This window comes from Adelges cooleyi, unplaced genomic scaffold (assembly GCF_023614345.1).
Source record: "Adelges cooleyi isolate 19-005CV unplaced genomic scaffold, UGA_ACOO_1.1 ACOO_flye_CR_arks_rails_tigmint_CR_PRNA_14, whole genome shotgun sequence".
Classification (NCBI taxonomy): Eukaryota; Metazoa; Arthropoda; class Insecta; order Hemiptera; family Adelgidae; genus Adelges; species Adelges cooleyi.
Window position 1 is genome coordinate 248,112 of NW_026095795.1, and position 24,403 is coordinate 272,514.

At 34.9% G+C, this 24,403-nt stretch overlaps 3 protein-coding genes across 4 annotated transcripts; 1 reads left to right on the top strand and 2 right to left on the bottom strand.

Moving 5' to 3' along the window:
- The first annotated feature begins 5,767 nt into the window (after positions 1-5,767).
- On the top strand, positions 5,768-7,386 carry LOC126847951 (DNA-directed RNA polymerase II subunit RPB7-like). 2 transcript variants are annotated; one of them, XM_050588395.1, is made up of 7 exons: positions 5,768-5,898; positions 6,128-6,237; positions 6,397-6,607; positions 6,755-6,820; positions 6,888-6,959; positions 7,109-7,142; positions 7,254-7,386. In XM_050588395.1, exons 1-7 carry the CDS (start codon positions 5,887-5,889, stop codon positions 7,265-7,267), a joined length of 519 nt encoding a protein of 172 aa, XP_050444352.1. In that variant the 5' UTR covers positions 5,768-5,886; the 3' UTR covers positions 7,268-7,386. The 2 variants fall into 2 exon arrangements, with proteins under 2 accessions (XP_050444352.1, XP_050444353.1); XM_050588396.1 differs by lacking the exon at positions 7,254-7,386 and having other exon boundaries at positions 7,109-7,147.
- A 165-nt stretch (positions 7,387-7,551) lies between these two features.
- On the bottom strand, positions 7,552-16,989 carry LOC126847950 (uncharacterized). Its single transcript, XM_050588394.1, has 7 exons — positions 16,496-16,989; positions 15,467-16,345; positions 13,364-13,506; positions 11,364-11,747; positions 9,758-11,298; positions 9,431-9,666; positions 7,552-9,239 (listed from the first exon to the last, which is right to left on the bottom strand). Exons 1-7 carry the CDS (start codon positions 16,598-16,600, stop codon positions 9,006-9,008), a joined length of 3,522 nt encoding a protein of 1,173 aa, XP_050444351.1. The 5' UTR covers positions 16,601-16,989; the 3' UTR covers positions 7,552-9,005.
- A 1,245-nt stretch (positions 16,990-18,234) lies between these two features.
- On the bottom strand, positions 18,235-20,716 carry LOC126847952 (uncharacterized). Its single transcript, XM_050588397.1, has 2 exons — positions 20,476-20,716; positions 18,235-19,836 (listed from the first exon to the last, which is right to left on the bottom strand). The coding sequence occupies exons 1-2, from the start codon at positions 20,680-20,682 to the stop codon at positions 18,544-18,546; spliced, it is 1,500 nt and encodes a 499-aa protein (XP_050444354.1). The 5' UTR covers positions 20,683-20,716; the 3' UTR covers positions 18,235-18,543.
- Between the last annotated feature and the right edge of the window lie 3,687 nt (positions 20,717-24,403).

Sequence of the window (24,403 nt, forward strand, 5' to 3'; positions counted from 1 at the left end):
CTTCATAAAAAAGAATAGGCCTGTTCAAGCTCAAACTTAGTAAGAACTTATTGCATAAAAGTAGTGGTGAACGGCATACAATTTTATGTTTAGAGTTGATTTAAGTTTTAAAAAATCGGGGCAAAAGAAATGAAGTAATTAGTATTTTTTTTTTTTTTTGTAAATTTACTTGAACTAACATAGGTAAGTTCGTAAAACTACTTTTATATTCATTGAAAAATTAGTCTTTTAACTTGACAATGTTATTTAAAATAATGTAACTTATGGCTTGATCAATATTGTGTTATTGAAATTGACTCAACGATATATTTATGCGAGTTTAATAATTACACTATATGAACCGTCTAAGTATTGCTTTACACTGAGAATAATATTTTTGATATTATATCATTTTGAAGATTTGATTTTTCTGAACATTTTTACCGGTAGGTGGTAAACGAGTTTTTTGATAAATGTATTTATTTTTATGTATTGTGGGTGAGACAACAGCCATGAGCATTCCTGTTGTTAACTGTCGAATGGCGGCTACATCCTTAGTAACCAATAACCGGGTCTCGTGTAATCGGATAACGGACGGACTGCGGTTGTCAATAATAGTATTAATATCATTGCGGTAATTAATTTAGTAGCAATTAAATCCGGTCGTCCGTACACATTGTCCGAATACCTATCCACGCTGTAGATCTGCTAATAGATCACCATCATCATCATCATCGCTGTGATGACCATAATATTTCCGGTTGTATTGGAAATTTAACGGCTCGGTCGATTGTTTGATGGAACGGGCGGGGATCGTTCACGGGAACTCCTATAATAAGTATTTGAATTTATTTTTTTCTCGTTTTTGAAAAACATTGAATCGTGTATAACATGTTGTCTCATATCCCTTATCAATCATCTCTTATCACTAACCTCTTATCTCTAATCGCTTATCTCTAACTGAAAGTGAAAGTGCAACGTGAAAATTGCGACATGACATTTATTGTACACAGCCCAATAACATAAATTGTCTATGTTAAAGAGAAAAAACAATTATCTGTGTGTTGTTACCAAAGAAACGGTTTGAATGCGGAAACCCCTTTCCCAAGCCCTGTCGAATCGTGAATTTGAGCTGTTATGAACAACATAATCAAACAAATCAAAAATATCTAAGACCGCCCTGTGTAAAACGGACTGTAGTTACTATTTTTGGTAGAAATAAATTTGGTTTAGGGCGCTGCAAAGGAAATAAACCGTTTTTTTCACGACCGCGTACCACTTTTGGTCGCACTCATGACTGATACATTCTAAAAAAGACATCTCCAAAAGCGGATCAATAAACGCAATATTTACCTTGGCTATTGTGCACGGTGCACATTATGTTACTGCCGAATATTAGAGGGCGCTAATGAAGTGACGGGAAGTGGTTAGCGCTAACCCTAACACCCCAGGGATATGCGTCTACGGGTGTACTCTTTAGTGTTTTGCGGTAGGCAGACGTCTAACCCAACCATAAAATATCGAGAACGTTCGTGCTGCAATTATTGAAATGCATTACAGCAACAAGTAAATTATTAAGACCCCTGCAACAAAAAAAATAGCATCGCATCGAAGCTAAAACCAGCAGGGATCCACCGTAGTCGCTGTCGTTTCCACAAGTCTGACAACAATAAGAAACTGTTTCACCAAGTAAATCATTTTAACGGTTCTAAATTATTTCTGCAGACTGAACTCAATTCACCAGTCGCATATGGTCATCAAAAATCTGACTTCCACTTAACGCATTGATTAGTGCAAAGTTATAATATATCGTTTATTTGTTTGTTATTTAATTAGTGGGGAGGTGTTAGATTTGGTACCCTTTCTTTAAATTGTCACCCTCAAACCGAATCCGCGCGTTACCGAGCACTTAAACTACTAGGCTTTTTAAAAATAACATCTATCGACTGCACATTTTCTGCAGCATTAAATACATCATATTGCTCCCAGGTACTAGTAACGGTCTTAGAATATATGGGCTGTTTCATTTGGAGAGTCTGTACGTAGGAATAATGGCTCTAACGAGGCCAAGTAGCCCAAAACCTTTAAGCGGTCACCCTCTAGCCCGTCGGACCGGCCCATTGCGCTAAAACTATTATGTATCTCGAGGAAACTTATTACTATATAATTTTCCAGTTTAATGTATAGACTTTACCAGACCACAGCGATAATTATCTATTGATGGATTTTCCCCGCATCGCGCAATCACTATCCCCCAAACGGGAATAGGTGTTTTGTGTAGGAACAAACGTAATAATAATAATATTATTATGTCGTAATTGCGGTGTATGGGCGAACGATTCATCGTAGAAGTCTGATGTAGGCGCTTGAACTTAAATATTTACCGCATATAAGAAACTCACAATTTCCAAGATTATCGACAATTTTGCCGGTACACGTCCGATAAAGCCGTTCAAAACGAAATCCGTCTGTGACGTCGAGAATATGACATTTCTCTACATATCTGCTCAACATGGCGTGTCTCCTTGTGTTCCTCTAATCTCCCTTCATCCGATTAGCCACAGTGCAGTTCATTTCATCTCTTGTCGGATTCCCATCATTCCGCATTCGTCCAACTCAAAAACCTTGTAGGTCGGTTCACTTTTCATCTTCTTACATATATAGTTGGCTCACAACTACCGCCCCGCTCTCACCGTAAGTAAGTACATTTATAATTAACGCATAACAGTTTCAGAGCCTATCTAACCTCGAGGTTAGAGCCTTAAGTACCTGCACGTAATCCTATCATCCGTCTCGAGTAGAATTATTCATCAATCGCACTGATGCACATTTTCCTTTGGCTCCCGAAATTACACCGTTTTGATCAGGTCAGGTCGGGTTAAGTTAGGTCATGATATGCACGTCGATCCGATTACACTTAACACTATTGAGGGGGGCGATTTTCAATTAGACAAATTGATAAATAGATTTTTCACTATAACACACACGGTTTTAAAGGGTCGTTTTTATACATCAAATTGAACACTTTAAAATAATACTTTGAACTTGTGTAACTTAAACATACACTAAAACAATTATTTCATTGGTAAACATCTCTCCTCTGTGACATGAAATTGGATATACTCGAATCCTAGTGATTCTGATGATGAACAATTATTTCCAATGATACTCTAATTTAATTTTTATGTACGCCTATTAACTTTTAAATAATATATTGCGCTCTCTTGGGATATTTTAATACCTAGAATGGAATATAATGTAGACACCAAGTGTGATGTTTTATTAAACATAATCACAATGCAGAAACAACGATATTTAGAGCTAAAATACCTATTATAAAATCGAAAGATAACAACATTTTAGAGACAATGTCATATGCGAATTTTGAAAATAACAACGTGGAAAAAAGTTATAACTACTTTAAACATAGAGTAATCAAATAAAGGGTCGAACTTACATATTATACTAGCTTGTATGCGACAGTGAAGTAAACAGAAGGACCAAAACCAATATGACCACACATAAGGAATAAAAAACTCCTCATTGTTAAGCGATTGGTATTCCGTATGATAAAATACGTTTTTGCCTTAATTAATCTTAAAATATTTTTGTTTTTTTTAAGATACTGTTATCATTGATATGACATCACCAAGATATATCGAACGGTATTTTTTTCCTTCTAACAAGGCGGACTGACTTTAGTCCTACTGTTGGCGTCACATTAAAACTACTATAACCACCGCCTGACTTGAAAACAGTAAAAAAAAATGCGATTTTAAATGTTAAATACTTAGCTAAATGTTAAATTTATCAAAAAACGGATATGACATTGTGTGATGCATTTGTTAACGAGCCTATTAGTCACCAGGCGGGTTTTGTTTGCCAACAAATAGTTTCTGACTTTAATAACCCACTAGACTCAATATTTGTTGTGTACCGATTTCATAAAAAGTAAAAATGCTACGTTACATGATACATAACGAAATGTTAGGTTAGGGTGATGATAACACCTTCATATAGTTGATAAATCATAGAAAAAACAAGTATCGTGGACAAAACATTAACTGTTCACAAAATGTCAGCCTTCCAAGTACTAGAGGACATTTCCATAAGCAGTCGATTAGGTATAAGCAATGCGCGTTCCATATTATATTGAGTTCGGTGGTCTATATCGACATTCCAACAAATAGAAAGCAACAGCAGAATTTTCAATGTTTTTTTTATCGTGCAACAACAACTTTCTAAAAAAAATACAAATCTTTCCAAGAAAAAAAAATCGCTTTCGTTGGTGGAAAATGTGTGATTGGCTCTCGCGTGGGCGTTTCGGGCTCATTGATTTTTTTTTCTGTTCACTCAAGATGCAAACGGTTGTCCACTATTGTAAGACGTAGTCAACAGTATTATAGGTTAATTAAAATTAAAATTAAATATTTGAGTAAAAATAGAATAACGTGCAGGCAACGGAAATATTTTAGTTTTCTACTTGCACGCTGTTTATAAGTAGTCTTGTTACTTCGAAATGAGATTTTTCATTTAAGACTACACAACGCGGATTGCTTACTTTTAAATATTAGCTCTAAAGGCTAAATTGCATACCATTGTGTGTATATTGTGTGCATTGTGTGAACTTTAAAAAAAAAATTTACCTAGACAAATATACTTTAAAAAAAAAAAAAAAAATTAATATCATTCGTTTTGGTATATATTAGTGCATAAATTTAATTGTGTACTCAAGTTCAATATTGTTTTACTATTTTTCCTAGAATAATAATAATATGTTAAAAATAGATAAAATATTTTAAAACAAAGTGTTGTTGGCAAAAGTAGGTATTTAGACATTTGTTTTTCATACTTGAATATGATTTCTTAAAAATTGAATTGGATCAAAACGTACTACTTTTAACCAATAGGTACTACATTATGCTTTGATCGTTGGAAATGGTATGTTTTCAATGTAATTTTTCCAAACCGTCCTATTTTTGTTTAATATTATATTATTTAAACTAAATAAGTATAAATATTTCAATTAAATCGAGTAAAAACACTTTTTTTATTAAAATGTATCTATTATGGAAAACAAATTGAAAAGCGAATAACTTACAAATCTATAATATTATTTAGTATCTACTAATTAAATTTATCTTTATTTCTTTGAACTAAGTAAAACAATACACAAATAAATGTATAAAAAATTAACATTTTACTATAAAATGTTATACTCCAATAAATATGTTTATGTGTGCAGTGGGCGCAATTAAATAGCATTCAGTTTGAAGCAAATATTGATTATATTGCTTCATTACTAAAAATAATTTATTAATCAAAATGAATCGTTAAAATTATTAGTACCTACCTAAATTCAGAAATCCCAAAACAATTTTTGTTGAGTAAAGTTGTGCGAAAACAATATATTTATCGGTTTAATTGATATTAAATTACACTTATGAATTTATTAACTATGCCATTGTAAATAACAATAGATTACCTACCTGTCGAAATACATAATATAACAATGAAATGTAAAAAACCTGGTGTTTTTAAACTAATTTACTAATTAAACTAATACTTTCATATACATTTTTAAATTTTTTGCTCCAATGTTGATTCCCAAAAAAATTGCCACCCAAAACAATTGCTCCCCCCTCTTGTTCCCTGTTAAACGCGTCTCTGCAGGAGGTTACCATAATTATTATTACACAGTAAACATATACCGGAGGTTACCGTGGTTGGTTTGTTGTTGTTTCTTATCAGTTCCGGTTATCACTTATCAAATTAAATAACGATAAAAACAAAATATTAAAACGTTTCAAAACGTTTGGGAATTATTTTTTAAATATTTTTGTAATTTTTCATAAACAATTTCGAACCCAGCAATGTTGTAAGCGTCCAACGTCGTCGTAGCCGACAATGTTCTATCACGTGAGTTCATTTTTGTCACACGGCAAACCGTCGAAATTCAAAACCTCGAAATTGTTTTAAACTAGAATATTACTCGAAAAAAAAGTAATATTCTACTCGAGTTATGAAAACAAACACATTTATTGATTGCCTTAATAATGCAGCGCTGTTTCGGTTGTAAATCAGTTCAACCGTTGTTGGACCATATCTAATACAATGTAACGCTATTGATATCGTCAAAACGTTTCAGATCGCTTTGGAACACGACGTTCTGCTGCATCCTCGTTACTTTGGCCCGCAGCTGTTGGATACGGTCAAACAAAAATTGTATCGCGAAGTCGAAGGCACGTGCACCGGCAAGTAAGACAGTTTTCCTGCAACAACATATTAATTTGTATTTTTTAAATATTGTACGATAAAGATGAGCCGCTCAACTCTAAACTATTAACTTGTTGAGTGTATTTTTCAAATACACAAGTCGCATAGAGTCTCCTTTTACCGTTTTACTTTGTATTTTAGGTACGGTTTTGTGATTGCCGTCACGCACATCGATAACATTGGCTGCGGCCTCATACTGCCGGGACAAGGATTCGTCGTGTATTCGGTCAAATACAAAGCCATAGTTTTTCGGCCATTCAAAGGCGAAGTGCTCGAAGCCGTGGTCACCCAGTTGAACAAGGTGGGAATGTTTGCCGAAATCGGACCCCTCTCGTGTTTCATATCGCATCACGTAAGCAAGTATACAATAACTCTTACATTGTAGTGCAGGTTTTTTATTTTTCTTTCAAACAAAACAATGCCGATAACAATTAATACCAAACAAACTACGATTGAGACACGCTCTTTTGCTACTAAACTATTCTCTTTTTAATTTCAGTCGATCCCGTCGGAACTGCAGTTTTGTCCAAATACGTCTCCGCCTTGTTACAAGTCCAAAGAAGAAGTAAGCGTTTGTTGGCTAGTGTAAATTAATTATTTTGTTTCAACAATCGTCCGTGTTTTTGTTTTAGAACATTGCCATACAACCGGAAGACACTATTCGGCTGAAAATCGTCGGCACGCGCGTGGACGCTTCAGGAATAGTGAGTTTAAGTTCTTGTAAAAATTTTATTTTAAAGGAGGTTTATTTTCCTGCCACTTTTATTAGTCTTTGGTTTGATCTATGCTCAATTTATCTTAGTTAACACAAATTATGTATAATGTTTCTTTTTCTTTTTTTATCGTTGTACAGTTTGCAATCGGTACTCTTATGGACGATTATCTCGGTTAGTATTCACCACTTATTTACTGAAAAAGGAACTAATTGAATAAATAATTGTATTATAAATTTACTCGACTAAGTACATTTGTTAATCATTAAATGTTTTTTTTTCCAGGTTTGATTCATTAACAATCCCCGACAGACTCGATTTCCACAACTGAAACTGCAATCGTATTCCTATTTTTATTTTTATATTTTGTCGCTCTTTTTTTCTAATAAACGAAAAAAATTATTTTTATTTATCAAAATGGACTTGTGTGAATTTTTTGTCTAAACTTAGATTGCGTTTAATTTAATCATTTTCCACGTTAACATCGATCACTTGTCGTGTACACGCACCAAACATTGGTCAGTTAAAAAAAATTGTGTTTAATAAAAAAACATAATAAAAGCTATAGAAGTGCAATAATCAGTTTGTAACAAGACCCAATTTCTTCAATTGGGTAGTTTATTTTTCCATTTATGAAACAGTTAAAAAGTTGTACAATAAAAACTACCACTGTAAAAACATCAAACAATTATTATTATTTTTTTTGGTTTTATTCAAATCCAGTTTGAACCGTACCAAAGCAAAACGACACAGTTGAGTTGTTATTGTAAATAGTTCTACAAGACATAATATTATCATCAACTAATAAATATCAATAGTAATAATATAATTATTGAAAACAAATGTTGTACAGATTAAGTTAAATTCAAATAATGGATTAAATATTGTATTTCGTTGGTTTATCTTTGATTTGAAAATAGAAAAACAATGGTTAAACACTGCCAAGAATAATGTTATAACATATTTTTTGATAAAGAATATTTCCAAAACCGTCGGGGTTAGGTTAACGGTTAGGGATACGTCGAAACAAACACACATCTTATTAATAACACCAGTATTACATATTTTTAAATATTTGTACTGTTTTAGTGGCATTCCAGATGGAATTTTGAGAAATTAATAATTTTCAACAGCACAGGCCTTGGAATCGCATAAAATTAAGTCAGTTTAAAAAATACAAAATATTACAATTTATTGTTAAAAGCAGTTTTATACTATAAGCAGTTTTTCTAATTTAAAAAAACAACCGTATCAATAAATTACTTTTATTAATAATTGGATAATAATCAATACAATCAAACGTGGTTACATTGTACGCGTCAGGTTTTTTGAATTTTAGACACGAATCCCGTTAATAACATCGCTAATACAGTAAGTACACAATTACTTATATATTACAATATTATTCATATCATAATATACAAACAGCTGAAAATACACACAAACAATAAACGGTTTCTTAAAAAAAAAAAAAAATTATCAAGTTAGTTCTTTGATTACAATATACTATTATTTCTTGACGGATAAATAATACAGCGTGGGAGTATTAAAAGCCCTTTACAATAATACGATGAAAATAAAAAAAGCCAAAGCAGGCCTGTCAATTTTGTTCTCGACATTAATTTTTCAATTGCCGATAATTTTCTCTTACAATTAAAATATTATACTTGTGTCGCTTTTGATTATTAAAATGAAATAGACAGTGGGAAACAAAAATCGGTTTTAAATGTAGAGGGATATTAACAACGGTCGTTGTTACGTTAATAGTGGAAATAATCGATTTTAAAATAAAAACATAACCGGTTTTTTTTTTTTTTTGTATAATAATAACTATTTATATCCCTAAAGCGGTTAAGTCTGGGAGTAGCGACGATAGGGGTAGTAGATACGTTAAGTAAGAAATAATAATGTACTTGTGATAATATCGTTATTACAAACTAGACAATAAGACAACCTTGGCGAATAAAAAGGGGAGGGGAGAGACAAAAGAACTATTTAAGGGTGGTATTCTCGCTCGAACACACAGTAAATTGGTCGTTAAGACGTCGCCACTGTGGCCGTTGCCGGTGGCGACGGTCCTTTGTCCGAAGAGGAACCACCGGAAGAGCTGCCCGGCGGAGGCGGCGGCGCTACGATGGGTATGGCCAAGTTGACCCTCCGGGGTGGCGGCTGCTGCGGTTGGGGTTGTGGCGGCTGTTGATAGTAAGTCGTGGCCGACGCAGGAGCCGCTGCTGTGTGTCCGGCCGCTATCATGGCCATGTAATTGGCGTCCTAAAGAGGGGGGCAAGAAACAAACTGTTAATATTATTCAATTATCTAAATTCAAGCGATGGTTTTTTTTTTTACTCATAATTCATTCAATTTTTATCGAAACGATACATTGAACAAAATACTTAACCGCAAAGACGGTATTAAGAAGATATACAAATATAACATGGGCGCAGACAATGTCGGGCACTTACGGTCATGTAGGCAGCCGGCGGGGGTTGTGCCGCTGCGGCGGCTGTCGGTGTGTAGTTGATCAGTTGGGGTTGATAGGCAGCTTGGGCGGCGGCTGCCGGATTTCCGAACGACAAGAGCTGCAATGCGGCGGCGGCAGCGGCAGCTGCGGCCGCAGGGTTTGGCTGTTGTTGCTGTGGATCGTCTGTGGCTCCTGTGGCGCCGGCGGACATCGGGGCCGGTGCATAACCGTGCATGGCTGCATCAATAACACATACGGTATTAGTAACGAGAAATAGCTATTTACAGAAGAAGCGATAAGGAGAGACAAATAGGTGAGGGTTCGTTACCTTGTTGCTGTTGCTGCTGGGCCATGTGGTGAGTGTGCGGCTGGTGGTAAGCCATGTGGTGATGCTGGCCGAGATGGTGAGCGTGATGGGCGGTGTGGTCGACGATCATCATGCCGTTGTTCAAATGGTGTTGCTGCTCGACTATCATGTTGTTGTACTGTTGCTGTTGCTGTTGGAGCTGTTGTTGTTGCTGTTGCTGCTGTTGTTGTTGTTGTTGGCAATATGTGTTTTGTTGCTGCAGCTGTTGTTGTTGGATTTGTTGCTGCAAGTTTGGCTGTTGGATCTGTTGTGGTGGTTGTTGCAGCGGCGTAGGTTGCTGTTGCTGTGGCGGCGGCACTTGTTGTTTGTTGGCGCCAAAGTTCAACACGGGATCTGGCAGAGTCCGTCGACTCTGAGTCGTGTACCGCTTGGAACTGCGTACCACCACCGGTTGTTGATCACCGACTGCGGCAACCTGAGCTGCTGGTTGCGGAACCCCCACCATAGACTGTTGTTGTGGAAGCGGCGGTTCTGGATTGTTGAAGATCGTCGACTCTTTCTTGACGGCACCCAAGGCGCCGGAAGCGCGATGATGCGAATACCTGTGCGACTGAACGGCCGCCGGTGGCGCTTCCGGTTCGCCGCCAGCGTGATCATGCTGGTGATGATGGTGATACGGTGCCGGCACGTTGTTTGGTCCGGGTCGGCTGAAGTATCGGTCTTTGTTCAACGGCGGCGGACCGCCAGCATTGCTGTGGAAACTGCGACTCTTGTTCATTGGCGGGCCACCGGGAGGACCTCTGTGATCGTTGTGGTGATGAGGCGGCGGTCCTCCTCCACCTTCTCTAACGGGACGTCTCTGGAAGGACGAATCGTTGCGTCTTTGGAAATGGTTACTGCCGCCATCATGCTGGGGGGCAGCATCTCTCCTAAAGAAGTTGCCGCCGCCGCCTCCGCTTCCTCTTCTCGGACCGTCTTCGTCACCGTAACTGTGAGGTTTTTGATTTCTACGTGGCGGTCCGTCGGCCGAACCGTTGTTGCCAGCAAAATCTTCGTGTCTTCCCCGCCTGATCGGTCCATCGTAGCCACCGTCTTCCGATGGACCGCCTCCACCTCCTCCGTACTTGCCGCCAGTCCTATTACGAGGCGGAGGACCCGAACCGAACGACCTATTGCCACCGCCGCCGCCGGAATAACTCCTGTGGGCGTTCCGGTTGACCGAGGTGACGTTTTGTGGAGGTCTATCGTCCGTCTGCGATTGAACACCGGAATTTGGCGACCGGTTGGCCGTGTCGCTATTAATCACAGAAACTGACGGTTGTTCGACCGGTTTTTGTTCTTGGTGTTGAGACTGTTTGTCGCCGTTGTCTCCATCAACCGGTTCGGTCTTATTGAGCGCGTCCGGGAATTCTTTGGAGTAATCGTTAGCCTCAGAGTCCGGTTTAAAGGGTTTCTTTTTGCCGAATTTTTTGTTAGCGCTTCCAGGCCCACCGCCAGGTCCTTCCTTCTCATAGGCTTTTGAATCTTGCCAGCTTCTCGTGTATTTGTTGTTGGCTCCACGGCTGTAATAAAATATAATATTTAATTAATATAAAGAAGAAATGTATATTTATTGACTTGGGCTTACCCGTATTTGTGATGGCGCCTGGCTTTGGGCGGTTCGGTTTCCACGCGGATGTTGTACCCGTAAGATCGCACTAGTTCGGCCGTCGACTTGGGGCTCTGCTGGTGTTCGTCGTACTTGTCGTGCGACCACCTGTCCACCTGCTCGGAACGGCTCTTTCGGGTCGGCTTGCCATCGGCTGTGCCCACTGACGAGCCTCCTCTCAACGATGAACCCGGAGAAGATCCACTGCGTTCAGCTGCTGCCGATTTGGATATCAACAGCACCTTTTTGTTCTTCAACCCTTCACCGACTCGGTTCTGCGTGCCACTATCAACGCCGCCGTCTTCTTTTCCGGCACCACCGCTCTCATCTCCTTCGTACGCCACATCGTCTTCGTACTCCTCTCTGGAACAAATTTGAAAATGTTTTAAAGGTCACAATTTTAAAAATTTAATTTCAAAATTACTAACAGCATGTAGAAATAATATCAATTACCATCAATATTAAATAGCTTATACAAATTATTAATACATTTTTTAATAAATATATTTAAATATGTGAACAGGAAATTTTGGCCACACACTATGAATAAATATGATTAGCTGCTTTTCCATTTTTTCCTATCTAAACTATCCTACGACTCAAGTTGGACCAAATTACACACAGTGTAAAAAATATCAGTTAAGTAGTTTCGGAGTTCATCGCTAACACAAACATCGTGACTCGAGATTTTTATATATAAGGATATTTATTAAAAATTGATTTAAACAAAAACAATTATCTTTAGCAAATAAATAAATTGGGACTCGATTAACAGTTCTTTTAAGTTATATTTTAAGTCTTTTATATACAAATTTGATAAAAATGAGATAAAAGTTTTAAAAACACTTTTCTGTTTGAAAGTTTCCAAATTTAAGTTTGTTTTATTGAAAAATGATATAAACAGAAGTTTTTCCTCGATGATGTGATCTATTAATTGCTTGTTCAAACATTTTGTAAGATTACAATTACGGATTTTTCTTTAGTTTTCATTTTTATCAAGTAAAATTGTAAATATATATTAAAAGTGTCTGTAAGATTCTGGTTTTGGCCGTAAAAAAATATCCAACTTTCACCTGATATTTATAATTTTACTTAATAAAAAATATATACAAATATGACCTTAACGTAATGTTATGTTGCCGCTAAAATGTCGGTGCACAACCTACATGTCGCTAATTTTCGTTGTAAACTAAAGAACACCCCTTTTAAAGTATCATAGTATTATACTTAAACAATGAACCTAAGAAAAGAAAAAAATTTGGTCAAAACACAAAGGTTTTGGATAATAATAATAAAAAAAAATGGTAAAGAAGAAAATTAATTTTTACAAAAAAGTTGCTCGACTATTATTTAAGTTTTTTAGGTTTACCTAGAAAAGCTTGTCATAATTTAATCGAAAGTTGATAGGCCAGTTTAGATAAATGGATATTTATGACACTAATATATGCTATACAAAGTTTCAAGAATATAATCTTGAAAGGTTTCTCTTTTAAGAATTGTTGTACCTTTACTCAATGTAAATTTTAGCCCATGAAGTTAGACAAGAAGGCGCAGAAAATAACGTTATTTTAACCTTTTTTTTTTTTTTTTTAACGTCTACAACTTTACTCAAGTGTTTTTCAAGAGTCACTTTGTTTCTTAAATAATAATTATTTCCATTAGAGCATTATACTTGAATCAATTTTCTTTTTAAGGATTTCAAATTTGTTATATTTGTTTTTAGATAGACCTAACCTAACCTAACCTTAGGTAGACTAACGTTGGTAAATTTTAAATGAACGTTATTTTTATAGTAGCAGCAGTTGTACAAGTCGTCCAAAAATATTATTTATAAAATTGCCAAGGAAACAATTTTTAAACAACCAGTTCTAAAGATTACATTTGTTAGGTCTCATGTATTGTAGGTACGAATAAACTGTTAACCACATTAACAATATAGGTAAGATAAAGAATGGACAGTATCGCATCGATGTACTCACTCGCTGCCGGAAGTGCTGTACGCCATTCGGTCGTCGTGTTCGTAGAACCTGCCACGTCTGGGTATGTATTGCGGATCATTGGTGTCGTCATCGACGCTGACGGGCACTGCGGATTGTCCCTGATCTTTCGTTTCGCCGTTCTCCTGACGGAAACACATAACAATCGTTTAACGGACACGAATAAAATCACCCAGTTGCGAGTTATACATGGTAACTACTGATTAGACACTTCACAAGACATTATTTTATAGAGTTTACCTTTTGGGTTTAAATTTTAAAAGGTTACCTTTTGTGTTAAAATTCACCCCGTACGTCAAACGTACCCTAAATTAGTTAATGTACCATAATAAGTATGGCATTTCACTCTTGACCGTTACATAATAATAACAGGTATTAATGTTAGGTACACATTTTTTAACGGATTATTAGAGTGCAAAAAATCGACCAAGCCAAGCCATATTTTAAATTTTTGGTCAGCGCTTTTTCACATCTCCGGCGAATTCTCAATTCAAAGTTGTACTTACAAAAAATCGGTTACGATTCTCAATTAACCGAAAAAACCATATTACATTTACACACGTTAAAACTTTAAACAGGTTATTTTGAGCAGTTGAAAAGACTAGAAAAACATTCAAAAATACAAATTTAATATTTGTCACCCGTTGATATTTACCTATTACATATTTTTATTTATTTTTGATTAATTTACTTTAACAAAAGCTACTCTATTTTTCAAACAGCATAGTAATTTTAATATTACGGTATTCAAAATTTGTCAGTCGACCAATAATGATATTCCAATATTTACAACATTTAACAATTGTATACACTTATTTTATTGTTAAAAATAATTTAATATACTCATATATTATAAATATATCGAATGCCTAATTGGTGAGATAATAATTATCATAAATAATTTTTAGGATATCTTAGAAACTTTTTAAGATAACGTAAAAATAATGATATGTATTATATTGTTATTTAGTCATTCACAAATAATAAATGAAAAATAATATATTTAAAATAATTATTCATTAAAAATAAACAAATTGTGTTCAACGAAAAATTTGAAACAAATTGTTTTGTCATAAATAATCAAATAAGAAACGATTAAACAAAAAGATACATTTTTTTGCTCGCTTCATCTAGATTAAAAAAAAAAAAAATGACTCAAATCAGTATATTATATTGGTTTTACTGACCTAACTTGTTTCATATAGATACTTGTAATAATTACTTGAAGAGGAAAAGAATAAAACGCTTGGCGCCATCATTTAGCTCCACAAAACTAAAAATATCCTTGTTTGCGGGCTAGTCTTGGAGGAGGCTACAGGTTTAAAGTTATTTCAAGATTAAATTTAAGAATGGCTTAAAAAGTATAGAAGTGAACAAATAAGCATTAAGCCGAGATTCAAACTAGAATCAACCGCATGCCGTAGAGGAGCTTAACCGACTGCACCCATAACCAACGCGACGTGTTTGATGTATTACTCGTCGACAACGCAGACTTTTGGTGATACGTTAGGAACACTGTTTGATTGTAATTATAACTTTTGATATTTTTTTATTATATAAACTTCTGCCTATTTCGAAAATATATTATTTTTTTATTTATTAACTTTTTGATATCAAAAAAAAAAAAAAAGAGGGGGTCTGTATAATACACAAGTGGCGATAAATTTTATCAACTTTTTCACAATTTTTGTTCAAAAATGCATCATTAGCAATAACTTAAGCATCACTAAAATAATACCCCCCCCCCCCCAACAAATAAAAATTAAGCAAGTCAAATAAAAAATATTTTCCTCTCTTAGATCTTTACTATACGACTGAACCAAATGTACTTAGCTTTATTTTTTTTTTATCGCTTCTTCATCAATCACAACATATTGTTATACACATTTTGTGCAATTTCAATTTATACAAAATGTCTTACAACATCTCGAGTTTTAGCATTAAAGATTATAAAAAAATAAGTTAAAATAAAATAATTATAAACTCAGATAAGTAGTAACGAGTAACAACCCTAAAATGTATTATGTACATACTTTAAATAGCGCCTCATGTTATATTGCCTAATTGGTAGCAACAAAAAATTACCTCTTCATCATCGCATTCCTCTTCGCTGTCTCCCTCGTCATCACACTCTTCATCCTCTTCTTCTTCTCCGCCTTCGTCTTCTATATATTCTCTCGCGTCCACAAACCCAGGTGCCGTATCGTCTCCGTCATCAAGAGTCGAGTCTAGATCGTTTGACGTTTTTTTCGTCGCCGCGGCCACCTGAGGTTCTACTTGCTGTTCGATTATGGTTTTTGAAACATTTTCTTCTTCGAGATCCTGTACGGCGGTGACGACGCTGTCGTCTACAGAGGAAACCTCAGTGTGTTTTTCATCAGTAACTCCCACACACGGCTGCTCTTCTTCGACAGCGGCCGGCTGACTTTGTTCAGTTTTCGTCGGATCGGGTTCGGGTTGCACCACATTTTCCGATTGCTTATTTTCGGAAAGTGTAATTGTTTCGACGTCGGTTTTATCACTGTCATCCGCCGCGGCTGTCGTTTCAACAGACTTACTGTTGTCTTCGGCGACGGTTATTTTTACGTCAAGTTTTTCACTGTCAGGAACATTTGTTTTGACATCAGTCTTGCTGTCGTTGGGAACTGATGTTTCGACATCAGTTATACTGTCGTCCGTAGCCGTTTTATAACTGTCAGATACATTAGTAACGTCATTACTGGCAACAGCAGGAGCCATACTACTATCAGGAGCATCGGTAGTACTGTCGGGTGCGGCAACAGGGATCGTGGCGATATTATCGCCGTCGCCACTGCTGGGGACGGGCTCTTCAGTCGGCTCCGGTTTGGCAGCAGTTTCTTCGGTTTTCGGCTCGACCGCGATTTTCGGCGGTTCGTCGTCGTCGGCCGCGTCCTTTGTGTCCACCACGACGGCCTTCGCAACGGTTTCGCATGGCTTTTCGGTCTGAAAAAAAAAAAACGAGGGAAAAATGTTTTTTAATTTTCTTCTAACGGGCGCGATTTTTGGGTCGAACATTAAGATTAAAGGGGGGGAGGGTAGATTTAGATTTAGGGGTGGTTATTTCAACAAAAAAAAAAAACCATAGTCGCTTACCGCCCGTTGTGCTTCCACAGCAGCCGCTTCGCCGCTGTCCGAAGAAACGGTGTGTTTGTCGTCGCCACTGACGCCACTGTCCGGTTTTGCCGTTTCCGCGTCCATGTTGAGCGGCGTCTAATACTGAAACGGTCGGCCGCCCCAAAAGCGTAGAAAACCAAATTCGAACCTGTCCGTCGGCGAAAACTACCAACGACAAAGACAACGCGTAGACAAAACCAACCCCTCCTTAAATTATAAAATATTAATATCGACGGAGACGACGGCTTTACAAAGAAAAAAAAACGATTAGCGTTAATCCTTGTGCGGCGGTAACAATAATAATAATGATAATACTAGATTACAATTATTTTAATAACGCGATGGAATTTGAACGTCCGTAATTATGCGTGCATCGGCACATTATCAGAAAAAAAAAGAATACATGCTCGATGCACTGGCAATATTATTCACATTTACAACACACTTTGTACATCGCCCGAACAGAGCTGTTCATGCCTGTTAATGGTTGTTATCAGTGGCGGCGGCGGCGGCGGCGGTCGAACACAATAACAAACGACGGTCGTCATGGAATAGAAACGGGCGGCGGGCGCCAGCCACCAGCGTGGTTTTGGTCATGGAAGAAAAAACGCCATAAATTCTACCCCCAGCGCAAAACCGACGACCATTTCGAGTATTTTTTTTTTTTTTCAATTTTCATACAACATTTTTTCTAATAGTTTTTCTTAAATCGTTCACCTTCAGCAAAATATGTTTTAATGAATTATATTCGAGCTTGTTGGTTTGTAAATTATACTTAGGTTTACTTATACATATGATGTGTAAGTAACTTTAAAGTTTAGCATTTTACTTAAAAGTGCTATACTTTTAAGTGCCTATAACTTTTTAGAGCTTCGAACCAAAAATGCTGACATTTGTATAGCACTTAATTTTACGTATCTAGAACAATTGGTGAAAGATTGGTAATGGGACTTATTTTCACTAGGAGCTGTAAGAACTTGAATTTTTCAAATTTCGTATTTTAAAACTAAGCATAAAATCATATTTTTTTCAATAATTATATAATTTTTTTTTTATAGTGAGTATTTAAGTTATTTAATATGAATGTTAAATTATATCGAATAGTCTCGTTAACCGACATGTCACAGGTTCACATCAAAGCGTTTTCTTGGATAGGTATAAATATGTTGGTATTACTACCTATTAATTAATGATTTACAAGTTAAAAACAAACATATAACTTAGAACTGTGTAATCCAGCTTGAAGAACATAATTTAATTTATGTTTTTCCTAAACTACCTATCTTTATATTGTACTTGCAAAAATAAAGTATTAACTCTTGTATCTATTATAAAATGATTTGCAACTGCCAAAGCATCGAAATTAATAGTATAAAACATTTATTTGTTTAAATTAATTTATAAAAAGTCATCAGCGGTAAATAAAACAAAATTATTTTATAGAACCAAATAAAAGTTGTCAAATAAAAATAACATGTCATTGAAAAGTGTACGTACATCAATTTTTTTAGTGTGCAAATCGTTCAAAACCGCACATTATTTTTCAGGTAAATTTAAAATAAAAATATATTGGAAACAAAATTAAGTTTTAAATGTTATTTTTCTTAAAATGAATTATAATTCTTCTAAAATGTATCATACGTTTAGAGAATATTTAAAAATACAAAATTAAATAAAATATTTAGAAACACTTTTAAAATTTCTTAATATGCCCTATTATTTATATAGTTCTAAAATGTTTTCAAAACGCCACACTATGTCTCCATTTTTTTTTTTTGCATTTACTAAAGAATCTAAACGTGAATTTTTTTATTTAATGCTGTTTGATTATCTTTCTGGTTGGCTTAGAAGTAAAAGTGTGATAAACGAATATTATTTTAAACATTTAGGTACATGGATTTTGGGTGGCTGGTGTTGTACGATGACCTATTTTTTTTAGAAAGTGACCGGTTATCATATTATAGCCGCCGAATATTTTTTTTTATAATCGAATGTGTACTTTTATTTAACAGATATTACAAGTACCGTTATCGTTTATTCGGTAATACGTAGTCGATGGTTTTGTTTCCAATAATGTAAAATAATAAAAGATTCAGATTTAATCCATCCAAATGTCTTTGAGCCGTGCTAATGAACCGATCAAAATTATAACCAATGTCTTTTAGCAATGTTGAATTTTCCATTTTACATATTCTTTCAATAAACCCACTATCGATTCTGGCCTGTTCGTAGTGATTCGGTTCAGTATAATTGCTCAGGATACGGTTTACTTCGCGTGACAATATTCTTACGGTATCGTTTATCTTCCCGTCGTCGGATCCGCGTATGTCACAAATTGCAATTAGTACTTCGTTAAAGATCTGGTCGTCAGTGTAAATAAATCCGATTCCAAAATTTATGCGAAATATAAAAGAATCGTGATCGCTCGGAGCGACGCGTTCTCCGGCTTGGTAAGCAACCAAATGGATCCAAATGTAACTGTACACTTTTGCCTTTATGACGTCCAAAACTATTTCCTGATATTTGATGAACTCCAACGGTTGTGCCGTCCATTCTCCGTTCTCGTATTGATTTTCCATACTCGCGTTATACTTTTCGAATTCATTGTACACACTCTCCCAGTCGGAGCGGAGGCCGGAAATGTCGTAGAACAAATCTCTTTTAAACCTCCACATCGAACTCAGCAGAAGATGTTGGAGACCGATGTGCAGTGTGTACCGTCGTTCGTTGTTCGCGACGAAACGGTGATATTTTTGATCGTAGATTTTCAAAATACCATCAAACAACAGATGACGACGAGCAGCTCCGTTGCTGTAATGTTTTATCGTGTAGTCGTAGTTTTTCATTAGGTATTCGTTTTGTCGGCACAGCGCTATCAGTTTGATTAGGGTTTTGTCGATTTCCGGCAAGTGATTATTCAGAAACGTTTGCCTGCCTAAAGTGAACTCCCGCAGTGCCAGTAGTTTTAAATGCAGTTTCCAAAGCCACGCGCTCACTACGAATTTCCCTTTGTACGCCATGTCTATTATATTGTACACATAATCGGCAATGACTTCCAAAGAGCCTTCGACATCCGGCAAAATGAACTTCAATTGCACGTAATTCGCGCATTGCATTTCTTGTAATTTCCGGTAAAATTTCATTTGAGTGACAATTCGGTTTTGTCGTCGTTGTTGGTCGTTGTGACTGGAGGTCAGTGTTGTTATTTCGTCATCGCTAAACGTAATCGGCTTGGAACACAACGTCTTGGACTTGTTCATTAGCCGAATTAAATCAACCGGATACTGTCCAACGTAGAAGAACTGTTGCAGTACGTCAATCTAGAACATAAAGTACCTCTATTGAAATATCGACAGCGGCTTTATTTCGAGGTTTTTTTTTTTTTTTTTGAAAAGGCAAGACAAAATTATTGTATTTCATTAGTAATAACCGGATAGCTCCTAGGTCCCATGTTGCCAACCGTGTCGCCTTGCTCGGTTTAGGTTTATTTTTATAGTTAGGATCTTTCGTTTGGACATTGGAGGAAAAGACTATTGAGATTTTATGATGTCAATAGTGTTTAATGAAAATATTCAAATTAAAGCAATTATAACTCGAGTAATTAAGACTAGAGGAAAACAAACGGAACAATTTGAATCGTTGGCTTATTATAAAATATTGACTAAAATATACCAGAGTAGACTGAAGACTGTAGGCAGTATATACATTATGGCCGTAATGCTAAAAGTTGAGATAGGATACACTGTAAGTATTTACATACCTAACAATATTAGTACGAGCATGACGGCATCCCATAACTGCAAATATTTAGATTAACCACTGGCCAAATTCAATTTACCCAACTATGCGGTAAGTATTACTTATTTCCATAGTTTTAGTAATTATAAAATATGTCGCCGACAAATATTTCTAATCCTTATACTACATAATAATACAATATATATATTATTATTGTTTACTTGAATATCTTGAGAAACCGTTGAATCCCGTATCGCAGTGGTTATTTCGGAGCCAGTTGGTTTTAGTACAGCCATGTTATGTAACCGTTGACGAGCTCTATACATAAACGATTGTAAATCGTCATCGTCTTTTCCATTTACGTCGGTAGATGAGTAGAAAAGTACTAATTTTAGTAATAAAAAAATAAAGCTTAATTTAACTCTCATAATGATAAAACCAGATCTCGCAGTTATCGACTGTACTGTTATAATAGAGTAGATTGAACAAAAAACATACACGTATAATATATATTATTTCAAAACAAATCTATGCTCAACAACGTCTTGAGTATACAAACATATTTTCGTATTTACCTTTTATGTATTTGAGAGTTAAGTTTTATCAACATGGTACTTTGTAAAAATTCCTACCAGTAAACAGTTACAATAATAATTCTAAACACCAGAAGTGTGTAGTACAATATAAATTATTTAAGTGATTTATTATTATTTTATTTACTTAGAGTGATCCACTTAATATCTCATTGGGATTAATAAATAATGACTGAAACATTTATTTCGATTATTAAGATGTGGTTTAAGACTAAAAGCAAACTTAGGGTCTGATTTGGCTATAAAACATTTTAAAAAATTTCTTCAAAACTATGCGGTTGTTCTGAAAAAACTTGTACATATTGTTACCTGTTGATGCTCGCATTTGCCAATTTTGTTTGTATTTCAAATTTTTTTTTTTTATATATATACAGGTGAGATACCTACGTTGGATTTTGTTATTTGTTTTTATTAATCAGAGCTAGTGCAAACACTGTGTCCAATATGGCTGCGGGTTAAAATCAAATACAACAGACAAGGTAAAACATATTCCCTACAAACAATACAGCGAATTATTCAACCTAAATATTTATACCTGAGCAAAAATCGTATTAAATTCAATTTTCTTACACTTTTGAAAGAAATTACGAATAAAGAATTATGATCTACTGATTATTATTATTATTCGATTCGGAATCTCCAATTTCTTTGCAAAAAAATTTTCATGAATTCATCAGTCATTGGTAGTCAATGTGCTGATGGTTTTATCCATCTTATTAGAACAATGTATTTTCAGCTAAACACACCTACGATTATATTATTATAATTTTTGTTACATTGACGACAAATCGGACATTGAACAGTTTGTTTTATTTTACCTAAATCTCCCCAATTATCTATTTTCGGTCAAAATGAAATAAAAATTATTTCTTTAAATATAAAAACTTATACAACAAATATTCAAGCTATTCAGTATGAATGTCAATTAAATTTTATTGAATCGTCTCGTTAATGCCGCCATGTAACAGGTTCACATCAAAGCGTTGTTTTGGATAGGTAGGAATATACTGGTACCTAGTACCTACCTATCAGTTATTACTTTGTTAAAAACAAACATATTATTATAATCAAGAACCGTGTAACTCAGTTTGAAGAACATACTTTGAACCTGCACTGTATGTTAGTGCATAATATATGCGTTAGGTTATTTTTATTGACATAATTTATTGATTATGGTTAATATTAATTTTGTTACATCGATAGCTGTCGGAAAAATAACTTAACTATCGATTTTCAAAACTATTTTTATCAATACAGTGCAGTAAACACATAAAAATAGCATACATATTTTTATTATAATATTAATCATTTCTGATTTTTTCATAAAAATAAAAAAATTCATGCAGTGAAGTGCTAATTTATGACTACACTAAATTGCCATATTATAATATTTGCGAAAATAAAGTTTTAAATCTTGTATTATAAAATTATTGATGAACTCGAAGAGTTATAGGCAACGTCAAGGGGATTGCATGCGGTCGGTTTTTAAGGAGTTTTGTATAGGCAATATTTAAGAAATAAGAGTTTTTAATAAATTTCGACCGTGTCAATTAATTTTCGGGTTAATTTGTATAAACTTTTAAGTATTATTTTTTATTTACATAATTTGTTCTATTTTGTTCTACCTCACTCATATCTTCCATCATACATTTTTAAATATAATAAATTTAAAAATATTTATTGAAATCTGGTTTTTGCCCAATCAACATTTTTAGCAAATTATTCTCAATTCAAAAATGTAATAAAATATAGTATACGTTACCGTTTAAGTTTCAAAAGTTGATAGCACTTCGGAAAACTCTATAAAAGGTAAATATTTAAACATTTTATACTATTGTACAATAGTGTAAATACAAATGTTTAAAAAAAAAAACCTATAAAATTGTATTAATTATTTTCCGAGAAAATGAGTGTATTACGTTAAATGGATCATCCTGTAAATTGAGGTAAACAGTGTGAAAAACACAAAAAGCCGTGCTGGCTAAGGACTGTGCTTGTCCTTAGGAATAATTATAACTGAAAGTGATAATATCACTTTCAAAGAAACGCTACAATGAGAATTGTTGGATGCTACAACCTGTTCAATATGAACATAAATAATTTTATAGACAATACATCTTGCCGATTTTAATTTTTATCATTTATATTTTAGCTTTTAACTATTGATTTTGTAACAGTGTTTTTTTTTAATTTGACACCACACTTAGGCTTTCTTCAAGATACATAATATTTAAATGTTTTAACTTAAATGACCATGGCGTAGGTGACAACTAGTGATATTAAAAAGACTATGATATACAGAGTTATCCTAATTATTTCATTTCGCAGATATTGCGTATAAATAAACAAAAAACGGTCTTAGCAAATAAAATCATTATTATATTAAATTATTGAAACAAGTTTTTCTCGCCAGAGTAAAAAATAATAATATTTTAAAGGGTACAACACACTCGACGGGTTCGCCTGTAAAATCACAATGATAATAATATAATGAAAATAATGAACGGTCGATAACACCTGACTTTGATTCACAATTTTTAAGTTATTATAGTGAAGTGACTGGGCATTGTTATTTATATCCACACTTAAACTTCAATTGCGCCCAAACTTCACAAGGGTTACACTATTCCAACGCGGGTGCGTGTGCGGTATACACTATGCGTTTGTTTTTTAAGGGGCAATTAATGATGGCAACAAGTTTAACCTGACCATGTTCGTTTGATTTGCAGACCACAGTGTGCGAGGGTAATTCACAAAAAAAAACGCGGTTCTTTGTTTGCACATTAACGAAAAAAGTAGCAATAAATTGTCTGCAAATCGCGCGTACTATATAATTATGATTACTGCACGAGGTCGTTGACACGAATTAAAAATAATAATATTAATTTTCGTCCACAATCCGTTGAAACGCCACCGAGTACAATAATTGTTATTAACAGCACTTTGGTTTTGGCTGTTTTGCCCGTCACACGCGTCCGTCGCCATAACTATTAGATATATTAAATTATTTTTTAATTATTCGATTTCGGTCGCTGTCGCCGTTCTCGTTTCGAGTAATTAACAGAAAGTGAAAAAAGCATATTACACGACACGAACGAGTCGTTTGTTTATTGTGTTTTTTTTACGCTTTTGCTAACGACGATAATGCGAATATTATACCTAATTGCCGTGGGTCGGCACGAGATGCTCGGCCCAGATAGTATTTGCCTGAGAAAACCATTGGAAACCCAAGATTTGTCCATAAACTATCCTATTGTGTAGTGCTGCATTGTGTTCAGTATTATTTCAATGCGGATGGTTCGGGACGAATTTCAGATGAATCTGAGATTAAAAAAACAAAAAAAATCCAGCATAGTGGCGTCAGTGCATAGTGGGGAGGTCACGTTTTGTTCAGACATTATAGTTAACTAAAAGTAATTAAAGCATTTTCGAATAAACGCACCGATACTGTGTATCTGTAGATGACAGAAATACATAATTGTATTGTATTGTAAAAGTTTAAACGTGCTAAAATTAAATTTTAAGTTTTAGGAGGCTGCGGTTGGGGTTAATCGTC